The sequence below is a fragment of the Chiloscyllium plagiosum genome, unplaced genomic scaffold (genome assembly GCF_037043375.1).
Source record: "Chiloscyllium plagiosum isolate Xiang-an unplaced genomic scaffold, Cpla_swu_hap1 HiC_scaffold_32, whole genome shotgun sequence".
In the NCBI taxonomy this organism is placed as follows: Eukaryota; Metazoa; Chordata; class Chondrichthyes; order Orectolobiformes; family Hemiscylliidae; genus Chiloscyllium; species Chiloscyllium plagiosum.
Genome location: NW_028270170.1, coordinates 43088089 through 43108261, shown reverse-complemented (window position 1 = coordinate 43108261; position 20173 = coordinate 43088089). Strand labels below are relative to the sequence as shown.

The 20173-nt window shown below is 41.5% G+C and overlaps 1 protein-coding gene across 1 annotated transcript in view; it reads left to right on the top strand.

Annotated features, from left to right (window-relative positions):
• The window catches only part of LOC122539683 (vasoactive intestinal polypeptide receptor-like), a 149972-nt gene that overhangs the window by 80992 nt on the left and 48807 nt on the right, over positions 1-20173 (top strand). The window contains exons 4-5 of the mRNA XM_043674671.2: positions 9044-9147; positions 14773-14870. Of these exons, the coding sequence (XP_043530606.2) occupies positions 9044-9147; positions 14773-14870 (202 nt within the window). The remainder of the gene's footprint in view (positions 1-9043; positions 9148-14772; positions 14871-20173) is intronic.

Here is a 20173-nt window from a genome sequence, read left to right as displayed (position 1 = left end):
GGAGTCCTATATAGTAATAGATTTCGCCTTTCAATTTATCAGCTCTAATTATTCACTTACAGTGAGAAACAGTTCTGAGATCCCTCTCTCCTCCAGTTCAGGTTACTCCTGGTGGTTTGCAGAGTACCCCTTCAAATGACCAATCAATAGACACTAGTTCACGGCTTGGCCAATTCTTTTGTGTCTTTGCACATTACTTCCAAGAGCAAATGACTTTGCTCATGCAGCAAATGTCTTTATCTGCTGAAAAGAAAAATTAAACCTTTTCTGGAATTGATTCTCTGAACATGTTTCTCTTTTAGTCTCTATTTATTTTCTCTTTATATCTGTATTTGGGCCTTCTTTCTCCAGCTCCTTTGCTTACAGGTCTCCTGCATGTCCACAGTTCTCCTTAGTCTATGGCAGCATAGCATTTAAATGTTACCATTCCTTCCTGGTGCTAACTGCTTCCAACTCAATACAGCTCAGCAGTGTTGTATATAGCAATGGTTCTGATAGGCTTAATGTCAAAGACTGCATTAAGGTCTATCTCAGCTTTGAATATACTTAATGACCGAACCTCAACAATCCTCTACAATAAAGAATTCCATGGATTCAGTACCCTCTGAGAGGAAAGAATTCTCCTCATCTGTCTTAAATGGATAAATCCTTACTCTGAGATTATGTCCTGTGGTACAAGACTGTCCCGCAAGGAGAAACAACTTCTGCACTTTTACTTATCAACCCCCCCCTGAGAATCTTATATATTTAAATAAGGACTAAAGTCTAGTGAGTATCGGCCTAACCAATTCAACTTCTCATAAGGAAATCTCTTCATGCTCAGGATCAGCCTCGTAAGCTTCTCTGTATTGCCTCTAATGACAGTATATCTTTCCTTTGATAAATGGACCCAAACGGTTCACAGTATTCCAATGGAAATACAAGTATTGTTTTAGAAAACCTCACTATTTTTATATTTCATTCCCTTTCAACTAAAAGCCACATTTGCCTTCCCTATTACCTACTGAACTTGGATGCTCGCTTTTGTGATCCATGCATGAGGATTCCCAAATCTCTGTTCTGTAGCTTTCTGCAGTCTTTCTCCATTGAAATAATATTCAGCTCTTCAATTCCTCCTGACACTGACAAAGTGCATGACCTCTCGTTTTCCCACAATATTCCATCAATCCCACAAATTGCCAAGATTTTGCCCATTCACTTAACCTGTCTGTCTCCATATGTAGACTTAGAGTCATAGAGATTACAGCATAGAAACAGACCCTTTGGTCCAACTCATCCATGCCAACCAGATATCCCAACCCAATCTAGTCCCACCTGCCAGCACCCAGCCCATATCCCTCCAAACTTCTTGTATCATCCCCAATACCTGCCCTCCCACTTACTTTTTGTGTTGTCTACAAACTTAGGGATGATATATTCACTTCCCTCATCAAAGTCATTAATATTTATTGTTAATAATAGTGGCCCCAGTAGTGATTCCTGTGGCACATCTGTATTCAATTCCATAATAAAGTTATAGGTTGCCACTATGAAAATGCCCTCCTTATTCCAACTCTCTGCTTTCTGAGAGACTTATCTCTGAATTATGTTGGTGAATACTAGTTTTAAATTCTTCCAAAGATGAAACATCCTGTCAAGAACCCATGGAACCTTGTTGTTTCAATCAAGTTGCCAGTTACTTTTATAACTGGCAATAGCTACAAACCTAACCTTACAACTTCTCTTCAGAAGACACCCTGGCCAGTCAGTCTAGTAAACCTTCTCTGAACTTCCTCCAACACACTTACATCCTTCCTTAAATTTGGAGACCAATAATATACCTAGTTTTTTCAGATTGGCCTTACCAATGCATTCTATAACTGAAGCAACACTGTATTCAATTCCATAATAAAGTTAGCTTTTACTTTGCCAGGTTACTTGCTGTACCTGCATGCTAATGTTTTGTGATTAATGCATGAACACTGCGATCCTCTGCATCTCAGAGCTCAGCAATCTCTCACCATTTAGATAAAATGAACAATTCATATTTTCCCACATTTGCCAGATCTTCGCCCATTCAGTTATATCTCTAGGTAGTCTCTTCATGTTCTCTTCACAACTTACTTTTCTACCTATCTTTATTTCATCAGCAATATTTGCAACCATACTTCAGATCATTCATCCAAAACATTTGTACAGTTTGTAAAAAGTTGAAGCCTCAGCACTGATCCCCATGACACATCACTCATTACATTTTCTAACCAGAAAGAGACTACTTATGCCTTCTTTCTGTTTTCTGCTAGTCAATCAATCTTCCATCCATGCTAATATGTGGCCCCCATGTGACTTTATTTTCTACAATATTTTTTGATATGGTACTTTATTAAATGGAAATTTCCAGGAATTGAAGTATAAAAATCCATTAGTTTCTGTTATTCACATCACATAGCATTTCTTCCTACAAATTAGCCCGTTGTAGAAAAAATGTGAAATGATTAAGTTCTAAATTAGGGCAAAGCAAATTCTGATGGTATTAGACAGGAGCTTGTAGGGGTTGACTGGAGTAGTTTGCTTACAGGCAAAGGGATCTCTGGTAAGCAGGAGGCCTTTAAAAGTGAGGTAGCTAGAGTTCAATGTCTATATGTTCCTGTGAGGGAGAAGGGCAAGTTGGGCAGGGGTAGGGAACCCTGGAAGACAAGAGATATTGAGACTTTGACCAGAAAAAAAGAAGCATGACTCAGTACAGCCACTTGTAATCTAGGGAATCCCTGGAGGTATATAGGGGATACAGGAGTGTACTGAAGAAGGAAATTAAAGGGGGCACACGATAACCTTGGCTGAGAAAATTAGGCTGAATCCAAAGAGGTTCTTTAAGTACATTAAAGGATAAAGAATACCTAAAGAGAGTATAGGACCTCTTAAGGACCAAAGTAGACATGTATGTGTGGAACCACAGGAGATGGGCAAGGTCCCCAATGAATAAATCTCCTCTGTGTTTACTGTGGAGAAAGACATGAAGACTTGGGAACTTGGGCAGTTAGTGGTGATATTTTGGTGACAGACAATATCACATAGAGGCGGGTGTTGGGTGTATTAGAATGTATGAAGGTGGATAAATCTCCTGGTCCTGACCAGACATATCCAAGAACACTGCAAGAGGCTAGAGAAGAAATTGTGGGGGCCCAGGCTGATGTATTTGCATCATCGTTAGCCACAGGTGAGGTCCCAGAAGAATGGAGCAAATGTGCCTCTATTCAAGAACGCATGCAAAAAGAAACGGTGGCACGGTGGTACAGTGGTTAGCACTGCTGCCTCACAGCGTCTGAGACCCGGGTTCAATTCCTGCCTCAGGCGACTGTGTGGAGTTTGCATGTTCTCCCCATGCCTGTGTGGGTTTCCTCCGGGTGCTCCGGTTTCCTCCCACAGTCCAAAGATGTGCAGATCAGGTGAATTGGCCATGCTAAATTGCCCGTAGTGTGAGGTAAGGGATAAATGTAGGGGTATGGGTGGGTTGCGCTTCGGCGGGTCGGTGTGGACTTGTTGGGCCGAAGGGCCTGTTTCCACGCTGCAATCTAATCTAATCTAATCTAATCTAAAAACCTGGGAACTATAGACCATTAAGCTTAATATCTGTAGTAGGTAATTTACTTGAGAAGATTCTGAGCGATAAGATATACATGCATTTGGAAAGACAGAGATTGATTAGGAGTAGTTAGCATGAGATTATGCCTTAAAAATGTGTTAGAGTTTAGATTAGATTCCCTACAGTGTGGAAATAGGCTCTTCGGCCCAACAAGTCCACACCGACCCTCCGAAGAGTAACCCACCCAGACCCATTTCCCTCCAACTAATACACCTAACACTATAGGCAATTTAGCATGGCCAATTCACCTAACCTGCACATCTTTGGATTGTGGGAGAAAACCAGAGCACCTGGTGGAAACCCATGCAGACACGGGGAGAATGTGCAAACACCGCACAGTTGCCCGAGGCTGGAATTGAACCTGGGTCCACTGAGCCACCGTGCTGCCCCAAGTTCTTTGATGAAGTGACCAAGAAGGTTGATAAGGGCAGGGTGGTAGAGTAATCTAAATGGATTACAGTAAGGTCTTTGATAAGGTTCCACATTAACCTGGAAGGATAGATCGCATGGTATCCGGGGAGCTGGCAAATTGGATATACGATTGGCTTAATGGTATGTAGCAGAGGGTAATAGTGGAAGGATGCTTGTCAGACTGGAGGCCCATGACTCGTGGAGTGATTCAGGGGTTGGTGCTGTGCCCATTGCTGTTTGTTATCATTATCAATGATTTGGATGAGAATCATGATATGTTGGACTGAGGTGGACAAAGTTAAAAATCACATAACACCAGGTTATAGTCTAACAGGTTTATTTGGAAGTATTAGCTTTGGGAGCTGTGCTTCAATAGATGTTGTGTGATTTTTAACTTGGATGAGAATGTACAAGGCATGATTAGTAAGTTTGAAGATGACACTAAAATAGGTGGTAGCGTGGACAGTGAGGAAGGTTCTCAGAAATTGTAGCAGGACCTTTATCAGCTGGGGAAGTGGGCCATGAATTGGCAAAAGAAATGTGAGGCCTTGCATTTTGAAAAGTCAAATCAAGGTCAGAGTTTAGTGGTGAATGGTAGGGCTTTAAGGAGTGTAGTGGAAGAGACGGACCTTGGAGTTCAGGTGCACGGTTCTCTGAAAGTAGAGTCACAGGTAGACAGTTAAAAATCACACAACACCAGGTTATAGTCCAACAGACATCTCCAAATCATGACAGGTAGACAGTGTAGTGAAGAAGATTTTTGGCACACTAGCCTTCATCAGTCAGGGCATTGAGTATAGAAGTTGAGAAGTTATGTTGCAGTTGTGCAGGACATTGGTGAGGCTACACTTGGAGTATCATGTTCATTTTTGGTCCCCTTGCTTTGGAAGGATGTTATTAAACTGGAAAGAGTGCAGAAGAAATTTGCAAGGGTGTTTCCAGAACACAATGGTCTGAGTTATCAAGAGAGGTTGAACAAGCTAGGACTTTTTCATTAGAGCGTAGGAGACTGAGAGTTAATCTTACAGAACTGTATAAGGTAATGAGAGGCATGGATGGGGTGAATGCACTCAGTCCTTTTCCTAGTGTTGGGGAATCAAAGACTAGAGGGCATTAGTTCAAGGTGAGTGGGGAAGGATTAAAAGTGAACCTGATGGGCAACTTGTTTACACAGAGGGTGTATGCAAATGGGATGTATGCTGCCAGTGGAAGTGGTTGATGGAGGTACATTAACAACATTTAAAAGTAATTTGGACAAATACATGGATAGGAAAGGTTTAGAAGGATATGGGCTAAATGCAGGTAAATGGGGTTAGCGTGAATGGACATTTTGGTCAGCATGGACCAATTTGGACCAAAGGGCCTGTCTCTGTGTGTAAATCTTTACGACCCTATAATTATGTTCAGGCAAGTTTGTAGATCTGGATAATATGCAGGATATTCCTATACATCCCAATCTTGGTGCAGGTATCAAAGAGGATCTAAGTCTCTTGAAACTTCAAGTTCGTTCTATTGTGGATTATGGTGTATTCCTACTTACTAATGACATTCCCACGATATTAATATCTGGAATGGAGCAAACTTTGAGCTGATGCAAATGTAGATATTGTACACCTAACTCCAGAAAGAGCAATTCTTACCATAGCAGTGGAAGGGAAGTACTCCTTGATTCCAGAATCCTTTTAATTCCTCTTTATATCAGTCTGGTATGTCCATGGAGATGGTGTGTAATGATTCTCAGTAATCTTGGACAGCACAGCTGTGAAGTTATTCAGTGCATCTAAGAGTACTTCATTTTTTCAAGCAGATGTTTTAAATTTTCCCAAGTGCACATTGCTTAAACAGGGGATCACAAATTTTAATTTGTGATCTTTCTGTTTAAGGGCTTGTGGTGATTTGCATCCTCAAAGCTGTGAAACAAATCAGTTCTTCACTCCAGATGGTACAGGGCAGGATGGTACAAGGTAGGATGGTACAGGGCAGGAACGAACCATCATGAGAAGATGCCAACGCATTCACTAGGAAATGAAAAAGAAACATGCACATCCTACAATTGTTTTATATTTTTGAATTTGTTCACTGGCTGAGGCCAGCATTTATTGTCCATCCCAGAGAGCAGTTAAGAATCAATCACATTGCTGTTGGTCTGGAGTCACATATAGTCCAGACTAGGTAAGGATGACAGTTCCGTCTCTAAAGGACATTAATAAATCAGATTTTTTTTTCTGACAATTGACAATAGTTTCATGGTCCTCATTAGACTTTTAATTTCAGATTTTTAATAAAACTCAAATTTCACAATCTGCCATGGCAGGATTCAAACATGGGTCCCTGGAACATTACAATCATCTTTGGATTAACAGCCAACGATAATACCACATCAACCAGGAGAGACGAGACACCATTGGAGATTGTCACCTCAGGGGCAAGATACCTGGAGACATGAGTTGGATCAAAACTTTAAGTGGTTTTGAGAGTTTAATAATTTGGCGGAAGGTGTAAGCTTTGGGGGAGACATGAAATTAATTGTTAGCTATACCTTTACTCTCAAAGTAGCTACTGAGATTGGACATAAGGAGCTGTGTCGTGGTCTTATCAGATTGCATAGAACTGGTACCCAAGGTGTATAGTTCCAGGGCTATCTTGTCTCTGACCAACTCCAATGTTTAGTGCAGGGCTTCGCAAAATATTCTTCTTCTGTGACCCCATCTTGAGGTTTTAAAATTGTCCGGTTATGTGAGGGAGAACTGTGAGAGCAGGTGTACAACTGTCATAACTTGGTCAGGGCTCTGTAGTGGTCATTGTTGCTTCAGAATTAGCGACTTCAGGTTTTCAGCTCTTGACTCCAACTTGGCTTATGGATATTTCTCTCTATCAAACATTCTAGTGAAAGGTTGTGACCTTTCTCTCTACAGATGAGGCCTGATCTGCAGAGTTTCTCCAGTGTACATTTCAAAAGACACTTTTTCAACCCGCAGACAGCTTCTGTGTAAACACTATAATTACACAAATTTTTTAAGAGGTGAAAGTATGAAATTTTATTACATTGCATAAAAGTGATTCAGTTCTTCTACTTGACTGATTTCAAGGTCTCTCATTAATTTCTATACATTTAATAAAATGAAGACTAATAATTGAACTGAACTGCATGTCATGTCATTATGTTTTACCTCCTCGGTTTGTTGAAACTTGGATTTCAGTGTAGAGAGAAGGACTTGCATTTAGATTAGATTACTTACAGTGTGGAAACAGGCCCTTCGGCCCAACAAGTCCACACTGCCCCGCCGAAGCGCAACCCACCCATACCCCTACATCTACCCCTTACCTAACACTACGGGCAATTTAGCATGGCCAATTCACCTGACCTGCACATCTTTGGACTGTGGGAGGAAACCGGAGCACCCTGAGGAAACCCACGCAGACACGGGGAGAATGTGCAAACTCCACACAGTCAGTCGCCTGAGGCGGGAATTGAACCCCGGTCTCTGGCGCTGTGAGGCAGCAGTGCTAACCACAGTGCCACCGTGCCGCCCCTTTTTACAGCTTTGGATATCACAAAGTACTGTACAACCATTTAAGTACTTTTCAACTGCGGTAACCATTTGTAACGTGGGGAACTAGCAACTAATTTCCACAAAGAAAGATCTCAAACATAGCTGTAAAATAAATGACCAGATAATTTAGACTTTTTTAGCATTTTGGCTAGGAAATAAATGTTGTCAATGGCACCAAAACACCTCGCCTGCTTTTCTGGGAAGAGTGACATGGAATTTTTAACATCGACCTGTGAAAGACTCTTGGGTTTAATATTTTATTCCAAATGCAGCACAAGTAACAGTGTCCAAGCCATTGTCCAGGCCCATCATTCATCCCATGAAAGTTAATTGCTTACCTCCTTCATACTTCTCAATGTTCAGCTTTATTTTAGTATTCAGTTTGAATATGACCTTTCTGAGCATGTTTCCTGGTCTTTCCTTTTACTCTTTCACCCTGTTTGATTCTTCATTCCAATTTTAGTAACATAGCGAAGTACAACGTTCAGTCATCTCTATAACTGAAATGAAACAAGATGTTTACAATGGATCCAGCAACTTCTATAAAGAGCAGAATGTTGAGTCACCATCAGAGAAAATAGGAGCAGTAGTAGACCACTTAGCCCTTAAAGCCTGCTCCACCATTCATTATAATCATGGCTGACCCCCCTATCTCAAAGCCATATTCCTTCTTTCTCACCATACCCCTTCGCTCTGATGGTCATGAAACATTAACATCATCTCTCTCCATTACTTGTTGCCTGACTAGCTCTTCATTTCTAACATTTTCTGTTTTTACTTTAGATTTGCAGCGTCTGCAGGATTTTTCTTGATGGTTACTTTTACTGGCATCCCATTGAAATGGAGAGTCTCTTCTGTTTATCACTTAGTCAGCATTCTCAGATGACTACCCCAGGCCTAAGCTGACAAACATTCATTAACACCAAAGCAAACTCCTGCTGAGTGTCTATAATAAAACAAGAAACTGTTGGGAATATTCCAACAGCCCAGGCAGCAGTTTGGAGAGAGAAATAGAGTTGGTATTTCAGCATGACAATCAGAAGATTCATGAATATTTCTTGGCTACTGCCAAGAATTCATCTATTAACCATAGTGACAGAACAAACAAGTTGATCGCTGTGGTAAACTTTCCCATGTCTAACTACCTTAGGCTTCTCATGTGAGTTGATCTAATGATTATGGTAATTTACTGGATCTGTCAAAAATCACTTTGGCTCTCTGATAATGGTTAATTCTGTTACCTTTCAACCCTATTGGAATCAAACCAGATTGGGTGCGAATTTGGTTGTCAGATCAAGTGTACAACTGAAAATTTCAAAATGGCATAATATTTAAGGACGTACAATCCACGGTAACTCACGTTAGCTGCCTGGCTCATCTAAGTTGCTCTGAATTTATAAGGATTTTTGTTCCCAGTCAATCATTATTAACCCCAGTACTAATGATTTTGCTGTAGGGAATGTGAGCAGGGAGTGCACTGATGAAGGTTGGACTGAGATGGTGCAGTCTTACACAGATGCATGCGGAATCAACATGAGCAACATGGAGGATGATGTTGAGGTCAGTAGTTCTTTTCAAATATCTTTATGTCTGTAACCAAAGGTTACAATTTCAAGATTGTCAGCAAGAGAGCTAGGAGTGAGACGAGGAGAAATCAACCTTGAGTGACTGTCTCTGGGGAGTTTGCACATTCTCCCCTTAGGGTGCTGCACTTTCCTCCCACATACCAAAGATATGCAGGCTAGGTGGATTGGCCATGGGAAATTCAGGGTTACAGAGATAGGGTTGGGGGCGGGGGGGGGGGGGGGGGGGGGTGGAGGTTGGTGGTGAGTGTAGATGGTATGTTCTTTGGAAGGCCAGTGTGGATTCAATGGGCAGAATAGCCTGCTTCCACGCTGTAGGGATTCTATGATTCTAATATTCTTTACTCAGAGAGCTGTTAGGATTTGGAATGCGCTGCCTAAGAGAGTGGTGGAGGTGGGTTCCATAGGAGGTGACCAAAGAAAGCAGGATTTATATTTAAAAGTAATGAAGTTAGAGGACTGCGGAGATAGCGATGGAGAGTGGAGCTAGTTGCGTAGCTCTTTCAGGAGCCAGTACAAGCATGATGAATCAAATATGCTTTCCAAGAGGAAAGAGGCCCAGTCTGTTCATTCTTCCTGCTACATTTCTGGATTTACCATTTTAAATCTCATCTGCACCCTCTCCACTGCCTCTTTATCTATTTTACTTTGGCCACCAGCACCGCAAACAGAATTAAAAGGATGGTCTGTCCAAGGTTTGAAATGGATTTAACATACTTTCCAAACTTTTTAACCCTATACCATGAGAACTCAACCTGACTTTAATTTAACTTCTTCATGACCTTTTAAATCTGTGTTACTTTCTTTGCACTCAAGCTTTCCCTTTGGTATTAATTAATTGGTGTTAACTTATTCTTATTTTTTAGTAGGATATATTTTTCTTTGACATGGAAAACTATTTGGAATGTTTCCCATTGATTGCAATATTGTGAACCATTTTATTATCTACAGTTCTATTCTCACAGAACTGGCCTTTCTCCAATCTATTACTCCAGCGCAGATTAATTTATCAGGAAAGTCTGAACAGGCTTGACCTGTGTCCTTTAAGCATTCATACGAGTCAGATGTGATTTAACTGAAACATATAAGATCATGCAGGGACTTGACCGGATGGATGTGGAAAGAATGATTCTCTTCTGGGAGAATCTAGAGCTAGGGGTCATGGTTTAAAAATAAGAGTCACACTTTCAAACAGCAATGAGGGTAAAGATTGTCTCAGAGGGTTGAGAATCTTGGGAATTCCTTTCCTCAAAAGGCAATGGATGCAGAATGTTTGAATACTTTTAAGACAGAGATTGATAGATTCTTGGTTATCAAGGGAATGGAAGGTTATCAGGAATGTGCAGGAATGTAGAGCTGAGGTTAAAATCAGAGCTTATTGAATGGTGGAGCAGGCTTAAAAAGCTTAAAAAGAGTGATTTCCTCTTGTTCCTACATTCATGTTCTTTCTTATACTTACAGAATTTTTAATTACTCTTTTGAAGTGTATCATATTATTGTCACTATTGCCAAAATATCTCCCTTTTTCTACTTATTTTATGACAAAATATCAAATGATGAAATGTTAGCTCAAATGACCAAAGGCTCAGTAAACAAGACAGGTTTTAAGAATTGTCTTAAACAAAGAACAAAAGATAGAGGCAGGGAGGTGTAGGGAGAATTCAAGTGATTAATTTCCTAAGCATCTAAAAACCCAGCCACCCGTAGTAAATCTTCCTTTTTAATGGGCTTCTTACGGACGAGGTTAGGTAAGATCCAGTAAGGATGGAGCTCAATTCCCTTATACTCCTACCTTTTAAAGCCAATTAATTTTGGGATAGTTAAAATCTGCCATGATTCTTTTTTTTAATACTTGTTTCTCTAATTTTATACTATATATATTTTATTTTATATTATTTCATTTATAATGTTTGATATTTCTTTCCTCTCATCCATCATTGCGATTAGGTTGGCTGTAGGTCAATGTCAACAAATTATGCATTGATCCATTGCTGGTTCCACTGAAAGGTGCAGACACAGACTGCATCACCCACTGTTGTACACAGCTCTGACAGCAGCTCTCCGTGACTGCTGCAAAATGTTTTAATTCTCCGGGTGTGGGAGAATCACATTGTTCAGGCAATCAGTATCAGCCAATAAAAAGCATTTTGCTGGCAGTTTTACAGAGTTTTACTGGCACAGGACAGACAAGGGCAGGGGACCCACGTGGAGCAACTCGGCAAAGTGATCATGAACACGAGAATCCTAATTTAATATGCATTGATCCATTGCTGGTTCCACTGAAAGGTGCAGACACCCAATACATCAATGGATCATGCAGCCTCCTTCATGTCCATTCAAAAACAGTAACAAGAGGTCTAAGATTTGCATAGTCTCTCGGGTCTGACGATTTAATACTGAATCATAGAGCATAGAACATTATGCTGCAGGACAGGCCCTTCAGCCTCGATGTTGCGCCAACTCGTGAAAGCAATCTGAAAACTATCTATCCTAGGCTATTCCATTTTTATCCATGTATTTATCCAATGGCCATTTAAATGGCCTTAAAATTGGCGGGTCTACTACTGTTGCAGGCAGGGCGTTCTATGCCCCTACTTCTCCCTGAGAAAAGAAACTACCTATATCTATCACCTCTCAACTTAAAGCTGTGTCCCCACGTGCAAGCCACCACCATCCGAGGAAAAAGGTTCTCACTGTCCACCCTATCTAACCCTCTGATAATCTTATATGTCACCTCTCAATTTCTCTCTAACAAAAACAGCCTCAAGTCCGTCAGCCTTTCCTCATAAGATACCAGCAATGGATCAATGCATATTAAATAAGGGTCCATACCAGCCAGCATTGCAGTAAATCCCTTCTGCACTCTCTCCAAAGCTTCCACATCCATCCAATAATGCGGTGACCAGAACTGTATGTAATACTCAAAGTGTAGCCGCACCAGAGCTTTGTACAGCTGCAGCATGACCTCGTGGCTCTGAAATGCAATTCCTCGACCAATAAAAGCTAACACACTGTATGCCTTCTTAACAACCCTGTCAACCTGCGTGGCAACTTGCAGGGACATATGCACATGGACACCGAGATCTCTCTGCTCATCTAAAGTATCAAGAATCTTACCATTAGCCCAGTACTCTTCATTCCTGTTGCTTCTTCCAAAGTGAATCACCTCATGCTTTTCTGCATTAAACTCCATTGGCCACCTCTCAGCCCAGCTCTGCAGCCTATCTACGTCCCTCTGTAACTTGCAACATCCTTCAGGACTATCCACAATTCCACTGACCTTAGTGTCATCCACAAATTTATTAATCCATCCTTCTATGCCCTCGTCAAGGTCATGTATAAAAAAGACAAACAGCAGTGGCCCAAAGCAGACCCTTGTGGTACACCACTAATAACTGAAATCCAGGATGATCATTTCTCATCCCACCACCTTCTGTCTTCTTTCAGCTAGCCAATTTCTGATCCAAACCGCTAAATCACTCTCAATCCCATGCCTCTGTATTTTGTGCAATAGCCGACCATGGGGAACCTTATCAAATGCCTTACTGAGTTCCACATACACCACATCAACCACTTTACCCTCATCCGTCTATTTGGTCACCATCTCAAAGAACTCAATAAGGTTTGTGAGACACAATTCACCCTTCACAAAATGGTGTTGTCTATCCCTAAGCAACTTGTTCCTTTCTAACCTTTTCCAATACTTTACCCAAATTGAAGTAAGACTCACTGGTCTATAATTACCAAGGTTGTCTCTCCTCCCCTTCTTGAACAAGGGAGCATTTGCTATCCTACAGGCTTCTGGCATTATTCCTGTAGACAATTTTGACATAAAGATCAAAGCCAAAGGTTCTGCAGCGTCCTGCCTGGCTTCCCAGAGAATCCAAGGATAATTCCCATCCGGCCCATTCATTCTTTCCAGAATTGCTAACACCTCCTCCTTGTGAACCTCAATCCCGTCTAGTCTAGTATCTTGTATCTCAGTATTCTCCTCGACAACATTGTCTTTTACCAGTGTGAATACTGACGAAAAATATTCATTTAGTGCTTCTCCACGGACTGCACACACAACATCCCACTACTATCCTTAATTGGCCCTAATCTTTCTCTAGTCATTCTTTTATTCCTGATATACTTATAGAAATCTTAAGGGTTTTTGTTTATCCTGTCTGCCAATGACTTCTCATGTCCTCTTCTGGCTCTTCTTAGCTCTCTCTTTAGGTTTTTCCTGGCTAACTTGTAACTCTCAAGCACCCTAATTGAGCTTTCATGTCTCATCCTAACATAAGCCCCCTTCTTCCTTTTGACAAGATATTAAACTTCTTTAGTAAATCACGGGTCCCTTACTTGACCACTTTCTCCCTGCCTGACAGATATATACTTATCAATGACAAGCAATAGCTGGCCCTTGATTAAGTTCCACATATTTATTGTGCCCATCCCATGCAGTTTCCTTCCCCATCCTATGCATCTTAAATCTTGCCTAATCACATCATAATTGCCTTTCCCCCAACAATAATTCTTGCCTGTGTTATATACTTATTCCTTTCCACTGCTAAAGTAAACATAACCAAATTGTGGTCACTGTCACCAAAGTGCTCACCTACCTCCAAATCCAATAGCTGGCCAGGTTCATTACCCAGTCTCAAATCCAGTGTGGCCTCCCCCCTTGTTGGCTAATCTACATACTGTGTCAGGAAACCATCCTGCACACATTGGACAAAAACTGACCCATCTAAAGAGCTTGAACTATAGTATATCCAGTCAATATTTGCAAAGTTAAAGTCCCCCATAACAACTACCCTATTCAGAATTATCTTTGCTATCCTTTTCTCTACGTCTCTGGAAGTATTCGGAGGCCTATAGAAAACTCCCAACAAGGTAACCACTCCCCTCCTGTTTCTAACCTCAGCCCATACTACCTCAGTAGATGAGTCCTCAGATGTCCTTTCTGCCACTGTAATACAGTCCTTGACAAACAATGCCACAACTCCCCCTCTTTTACCATCTTCTCTGTTCTTACTAAAACATCTAAACCCCAGAAACTGCAACAAACATTCCTGTCCCTGTTCTATCCATGTCACCAAAATGGCCACAACATCGAAGTCCCAGGTCAAACCCCTGCTGCAAGTCCACCCACCTTATTCCAGATAATCCTGGCATTGACGTAGACTCGCTTCAAACCACCTTCCTGCTTGCCAGTGAAACTCTTGAAACCTTATTTCTGACCTCACTACTCTCAACCTCCTGGACACTGAAACTATAATTTAGGTTCCCATCCCCCTGCTGAATTAGTTTAAACCCATCCCAAGAGCATTAACAAATGCCCCCCCAGCAATAATACAGCAACAATATCCATCCTTGTGAGGGGCTATAGGAAAGTGGTTTATGGAATGGTCTTCTGGTCACAGAAATTATCAGAAAATTGGAGAGGGACAAACACATTTTGTTAGAAATATCAATCAAAAAATGTTTACAGTATGTTTTCTGTGTTACCATGGTACCACAATTGACCAGTCTGTTTCTTCTGCTATGTTATATTGTTGAGTTAGTATCCTTTCATTAGGATTTCCTGATCTCTCTAATGATCTGTTTTCTCCAGGGACTATTTCTGCAGGCTGTGAAGATAAGTTACACAGTTGGCCACAGTCTGTCTCTCCTGTTCCTCAGTGTGGCACTGATCATTCTGTGCCTCTTCAGGTAATCATTCCACTAAAATTACAACATATTATATACAATCGGAGAATGTTAGAGGACAGAAACAGACTACCTCTGTTTATTTACTGACATAAGCTATCACACACACTCTCCCACTCATACATTTCACATTCCACCTTATCAATACCCATTCTATACTTATTAATATCCCAGTTAGTCTAATCACGCTTTCCTCATGGCCCCATATCCTTTAATATTCCACCTCATCTCTAGGAAGGTTTGCTTGTTCAGTCACAATCTGTTATAAAAGAGAGACAGGCTAATCCCCAGTCATCTTCAGTTTGGAAGCAATCAACCATCTGAACAGGAGAATGGTAGAGGATAAACAAAGAAAAATTAGGAAATATTGGCTTGAACAGAATAAAATCTATTTGGAAAGTGCAATGTGGAATCAGTTTGTTTGCCTGCACTGGTCAATGTTGGTGTTTATCCTCCCTATGTATCCCCATGTTCCAATATCTTTTCACCTCCTTTTCCCGAAAACTAGTAACCAAGCTCATTGTTAAATGTTGACATGGCTGCACTATGCTTGCAGAAAAGGTCACGCTTTCTCAACCCTTGATGCAAAAACTATCCTCCACTCTACCCAAAACAAAACTCATACACTTAATATGGCTCCAGTCTCTCAGTACTTTGCCCATGCCAAAATATTGAAGATGCTGGAGTACTTTTCTGTGGAAGAGGTAGAAAGACTGAGTTGAGAAATGTCCCAGCTTATCAGATCCACCTCCTGTGAAAAGGTTTGTGCCCACAAATTTTCCCACTAAGGAGGTGGGAGTTTAATTATATTGTTGACCCAGCTTTAAAAATAACTGTTAAGCCTTCAAATCTGCATCTCCAATCATCTCCAGCCAGTTACCACCTTTCACCAAATGGCTTTAAAACCTCCATGCCTCCTTATATCCCCATGTCACTCCATCTCCCCTCATATTTCTCCATACTGCCTGAAATCCTATTTACAGTCCCTACAAATCCCATGGAGAACCATTCATAGAGTCACAGATTATGCACTTGAAAATACCCTCTTCGGTCCAACTCATCCATGACCATGAGGTATCCTAACTCCAGCATTTGGCCCATATCCCTCGAAATTCTTCCAATTTGTGCACCCATTTAGATGACTTTTAAATATTGTAATTGCACCTGCCTCCATCACTTCTGGCAGCTCATTCTATAGATGCACCACCCTCTGAGTGAAAAAGTTGCCCCTTAGTTTCCTTTTAAATCTTTCACCTCACACCTTAAACCCATACCTTCTAGTTTTGGACTCCCCTAGTTTTGGCGGCATGGTGGCACAGTGGTTAGTACTGCTTCCTCACAGTGCCAGAGACCTGGGTTCAATTCCCGCCTCGGGCAACTGTCTGTGTGCAGTTTGCACATTCTCCCCATGTCTGCGTGGGTTTCCTCCAGTTTCCTCCCACAGTCCAAAGATGTGCAGGTTAGGTGAATTGGCCACGCTAAATTGCCCGTAGTGTTAGGTGAAGGAGTAAATGTAAGGGAATGGGTCTGGGTGGGTTGCTATTTGGAGGGTCGGTGTGGATTTGTTGGGCTGAAGTGCCTGTTTCCACACTAAGTAATCTAATCTAATCTAATCTAACCTGAAAAAATTATCTTGACTATTCACTCTATCCATGTCCCTCTTGATTTTATAAGCCTCTATAAGGTCACCCCTCAGCCTCCGATGTTACAGGGATAATAGCTGTAGCCTATTCCTATGGCTCAAGCACTCCAATCCCAGCAACATCTTTGTAAACCTTTTTTTGAACTCTTTCAGGTTTAACCTATAGCAGGGAGACCAGAACCATATGCAGTACTTCAAAAGTTGCCTAACCAATGTCCTGTAGAACCACAACATGATATCCCACTTCAATACTCAATACACTGACCAATAAAGGCAAGTGTACTAAACACCATCTTGGCTACCCTACCCACCTGCGACTTCACTTTTGAGTAATCAATAAAAGCAGACCTCAGAACATCTTCTATGTTCTATGTTCTATGTTTTTTTAAAAAAAACCTCTTAGCAATCTAATAGATTTGTCAAACAAATTCAAAATCCTGAAATTGGGTCCTGCCTGCCATTTTTAAAGTAATTTTGATTTGACCTAAAATCCAGACTTAAAGCATAGGTTAGCATTCTCTCACTGTATGAAGGTTAAACATGGAACAACCAAAACTTCAGAGAGATCTCATCAAGTACTTATTTCATGTTTCGATTCTCTCTGGATAGAAAGTGAAGATGATGATTTAATCATGCGATGAAGAGAATGTAGATTTACGTATTTCATTTAGTTGGGTTAAGGCTGAACTGAACTACGTCTTCCACCTGTGGCTACCATGCGAATATAATTGCCTTGAAAAGAGACTTGTCACTATTTGTCACTATTATGTAATCATGCCAGAGTAGCATGAAAGTTCATAATTACTTGCAATAGTTGCCTATTTCAAGTAAACAGGCATTTCAGATATTCGCTGATAATTGCTGAAATTAATTTGCCAACGCATGTTTGTAAACAGGACAGAGAAGGTGAAAAGTGCAGTGTAAATGAGGATTGGAATCAGGTTAATATTGGCTCCTACTGGAAACTTATTTACTGAAATGCAGGGGAAATAAAAAGAGCCTTTTCCATTTTATAACCCACAAATACTCCTGAATCATCACTGATGTAATGTAGGAGAATATGATAATCAATTTGTGCTCAACAAGCTCCCACAGAGGCGGCACAGTGGCTTAGTGGTTAGCACTGCTGCCTAACAGCACCAGGGTTCCAGGTTCGATTCCAGCCTCGGGCAACTGTCTGTGTGGAGTTTGCACATTCTTCCCATGTCTGCGTGGGTTTCCTCTGGATGATCCAGTTTCCTCCCACAGTCCAAAGATGTGTAGGTCAAGTGAATTGGCCATGCTAAATTGCCCATAGGTTAGGTGTGTTAATCAGAGGCAAATAGGTCTGGGTGGGTTACTCTTCAGAGGGTCAGTGTGGGCTTGTTGAGTCGAAGGGCCTGTTTCCACACTATAAGTAATCTCACCTCAGGTGACTGACTGTGTGGAGTTTGCACATTCTCCTCCTGTCTGCGTGGGTTTCCTCTGGGTGCTCCGGTTTCCTCCCACAGTCCAAAAATGAGCAGGTTAGATGAATTGGCCATTCTAAATTGCCCATAGTGTTAGGTGTAGGGGAATGGGTCTGGGTGGGTTGTGCTTCGGCAGGTCGGTATGAACTTGTTGGGCCGAAGGGCCTGTTTTCATGCTGTAAGTAATCTAATCTAATCATGTACAAAAACTCAGCAATCTATGGCAGCATCTGAGGAGAGAGAAACAGAGTTAATAGAACAAAAACACAAAGAAAATTACGACACAGGAGCAGGCACTCCAGCCTGCTAAGCCTGCGCCAATCAAAATCCTCTATCTAAACCTGTCACCTATTTTCCAAGGTTCTGTATCCCTCTGCTCCCTGTCCATTCATGTATCTGTCTGGATACATCTTAAATGATGCTATAATGCCGCCCTCCACCACCTCCACTGGCAACGTGTTCCAGTTACCCACCACCCTCTGCGTAAAGAACTTTCCACGTATATCTCCTTTAAACATTCCCCCTCTCACCTTGAACTCGTGACCCTTAGTAATTGAGTCCCCCACTCTGGGAAAAACCTTCTTGCGAAGTACCCTGTCTTTACCAAACATGATTTTGTAGACCTCAATCAGGTGCCACCTCAATCTCCGTGTTTCTGATCAAAATAATCCAAAAGTGGCCTAACCAGCCACAACAAGACCTCCCAACTCCTATACTCGATGCTCTGTTGAATAAAGGAAAGCATACCAAACACCTTCTTCACTATCCTATCTACCTGTGATTCCCCTTTGAAGGTACTATGAACTTGCACCCCAAGGTCTTTTTGTTGCCAGGACCTTTCCATTGAGTGTGTAAGTTCTGCCCTGATTTGCCCTTCCAAAATGCAGCACCTCACATTTATCTAAATTAAACCTCATCTGCCATTCCTCAGCTAATTGCCCCATCTGAACAAGATCCCATTGTACTCTGAGATAAGCTTCTTCGCTGTCCACCACACTGCCAATTTTGGTGTCATCTGCAAACTTACTATGTATGTCTCCTCTGTTAACGCTCAAATCATTTATATAAATGATGAAAAGCAGTGGACCCAGCACCGACCCTTGTGCCACAGGCCTCCAGTCTGAAAGGCAACCCTCCAACACCACCCTCTGTCTTCTATCTTTGAGCCAGTTCTGTATCCAAATGGCTGGTTCTCCCTTTATTCCATGTGATCTAACCTTGCTAGCCAGTCTACCATGAGGAACCTTGTCGAACACCTTACTGGAGTACATATAGATCATGTCCATCACTCTGCCCTCATTAATCCTCTTTGTTATTTCTTCAAAAAACTCAATCAAGTTAATGAGACATGATTTCCCATCCCCAAGGCCATGTTGACTATCCCTAAGCAGTCCTTGCTTTTCCAAATACGTGTAAATCCTATCTTTCAGGATTCCCTCCAACAGCTTGCCCACCACCAGTGTCAAGCTCATCAGTCTATAGCTCCCTGGCTTTTGCTTACCACCTTTGTTAAATAGTGGCATCACATTAGCCAATCTCTAATCTTCCAGCACCTCATCTGTGACTATCAATGATTCAGATATCTCATCAAGGGACCCAACAATCGCTGCCCTATCTTCCCATAGAGTTCCAGGGTATACCTGATCAGATCCTGGGGATTTATCCAGCATTATATGTTTTAAGACACCAGCACCACTGCTGTGTAATATCAACATTTTTCAAGATGTCACCATCTATTTCCCCACATTCTAGATCTTCAAAGTCCTTCTCCACAGTAAACACTGATGCAAAATACTCATCTAGTATCTCCCCCATCTCGTGTGGTTCCACACATCGGTTGCCTTGCTGATCTTTGAGGAGCCGTGTTCTCTCCCTAGTTACCCTTTTGTCCTTAATATATTTATAGAATCTATTTGGATTCTCCTTAACCCTGATTGCCAAAGCTATCTCATAACCCCTTTTTGACCAATTGATTTCTCTCTTAAGTATACTCCTGTACCTTCATACACTTCTCTGCTCTCTAAACCTGAGATATGCTTCCTTCTTTTTCTTGACCAAAAAACCTCAATTTCTCTAGTCATCTAGCATTACCTACCGGCCTTGTCTTTCACCCAAACAGGAACATCCTGTCTCTGGAGTCTTGTTGTCTCATTTTTGAAGGTTTCCCCATTTACCAGCCACCCATTTCCCTGCGAACATCTGCCCCAATCAACTTT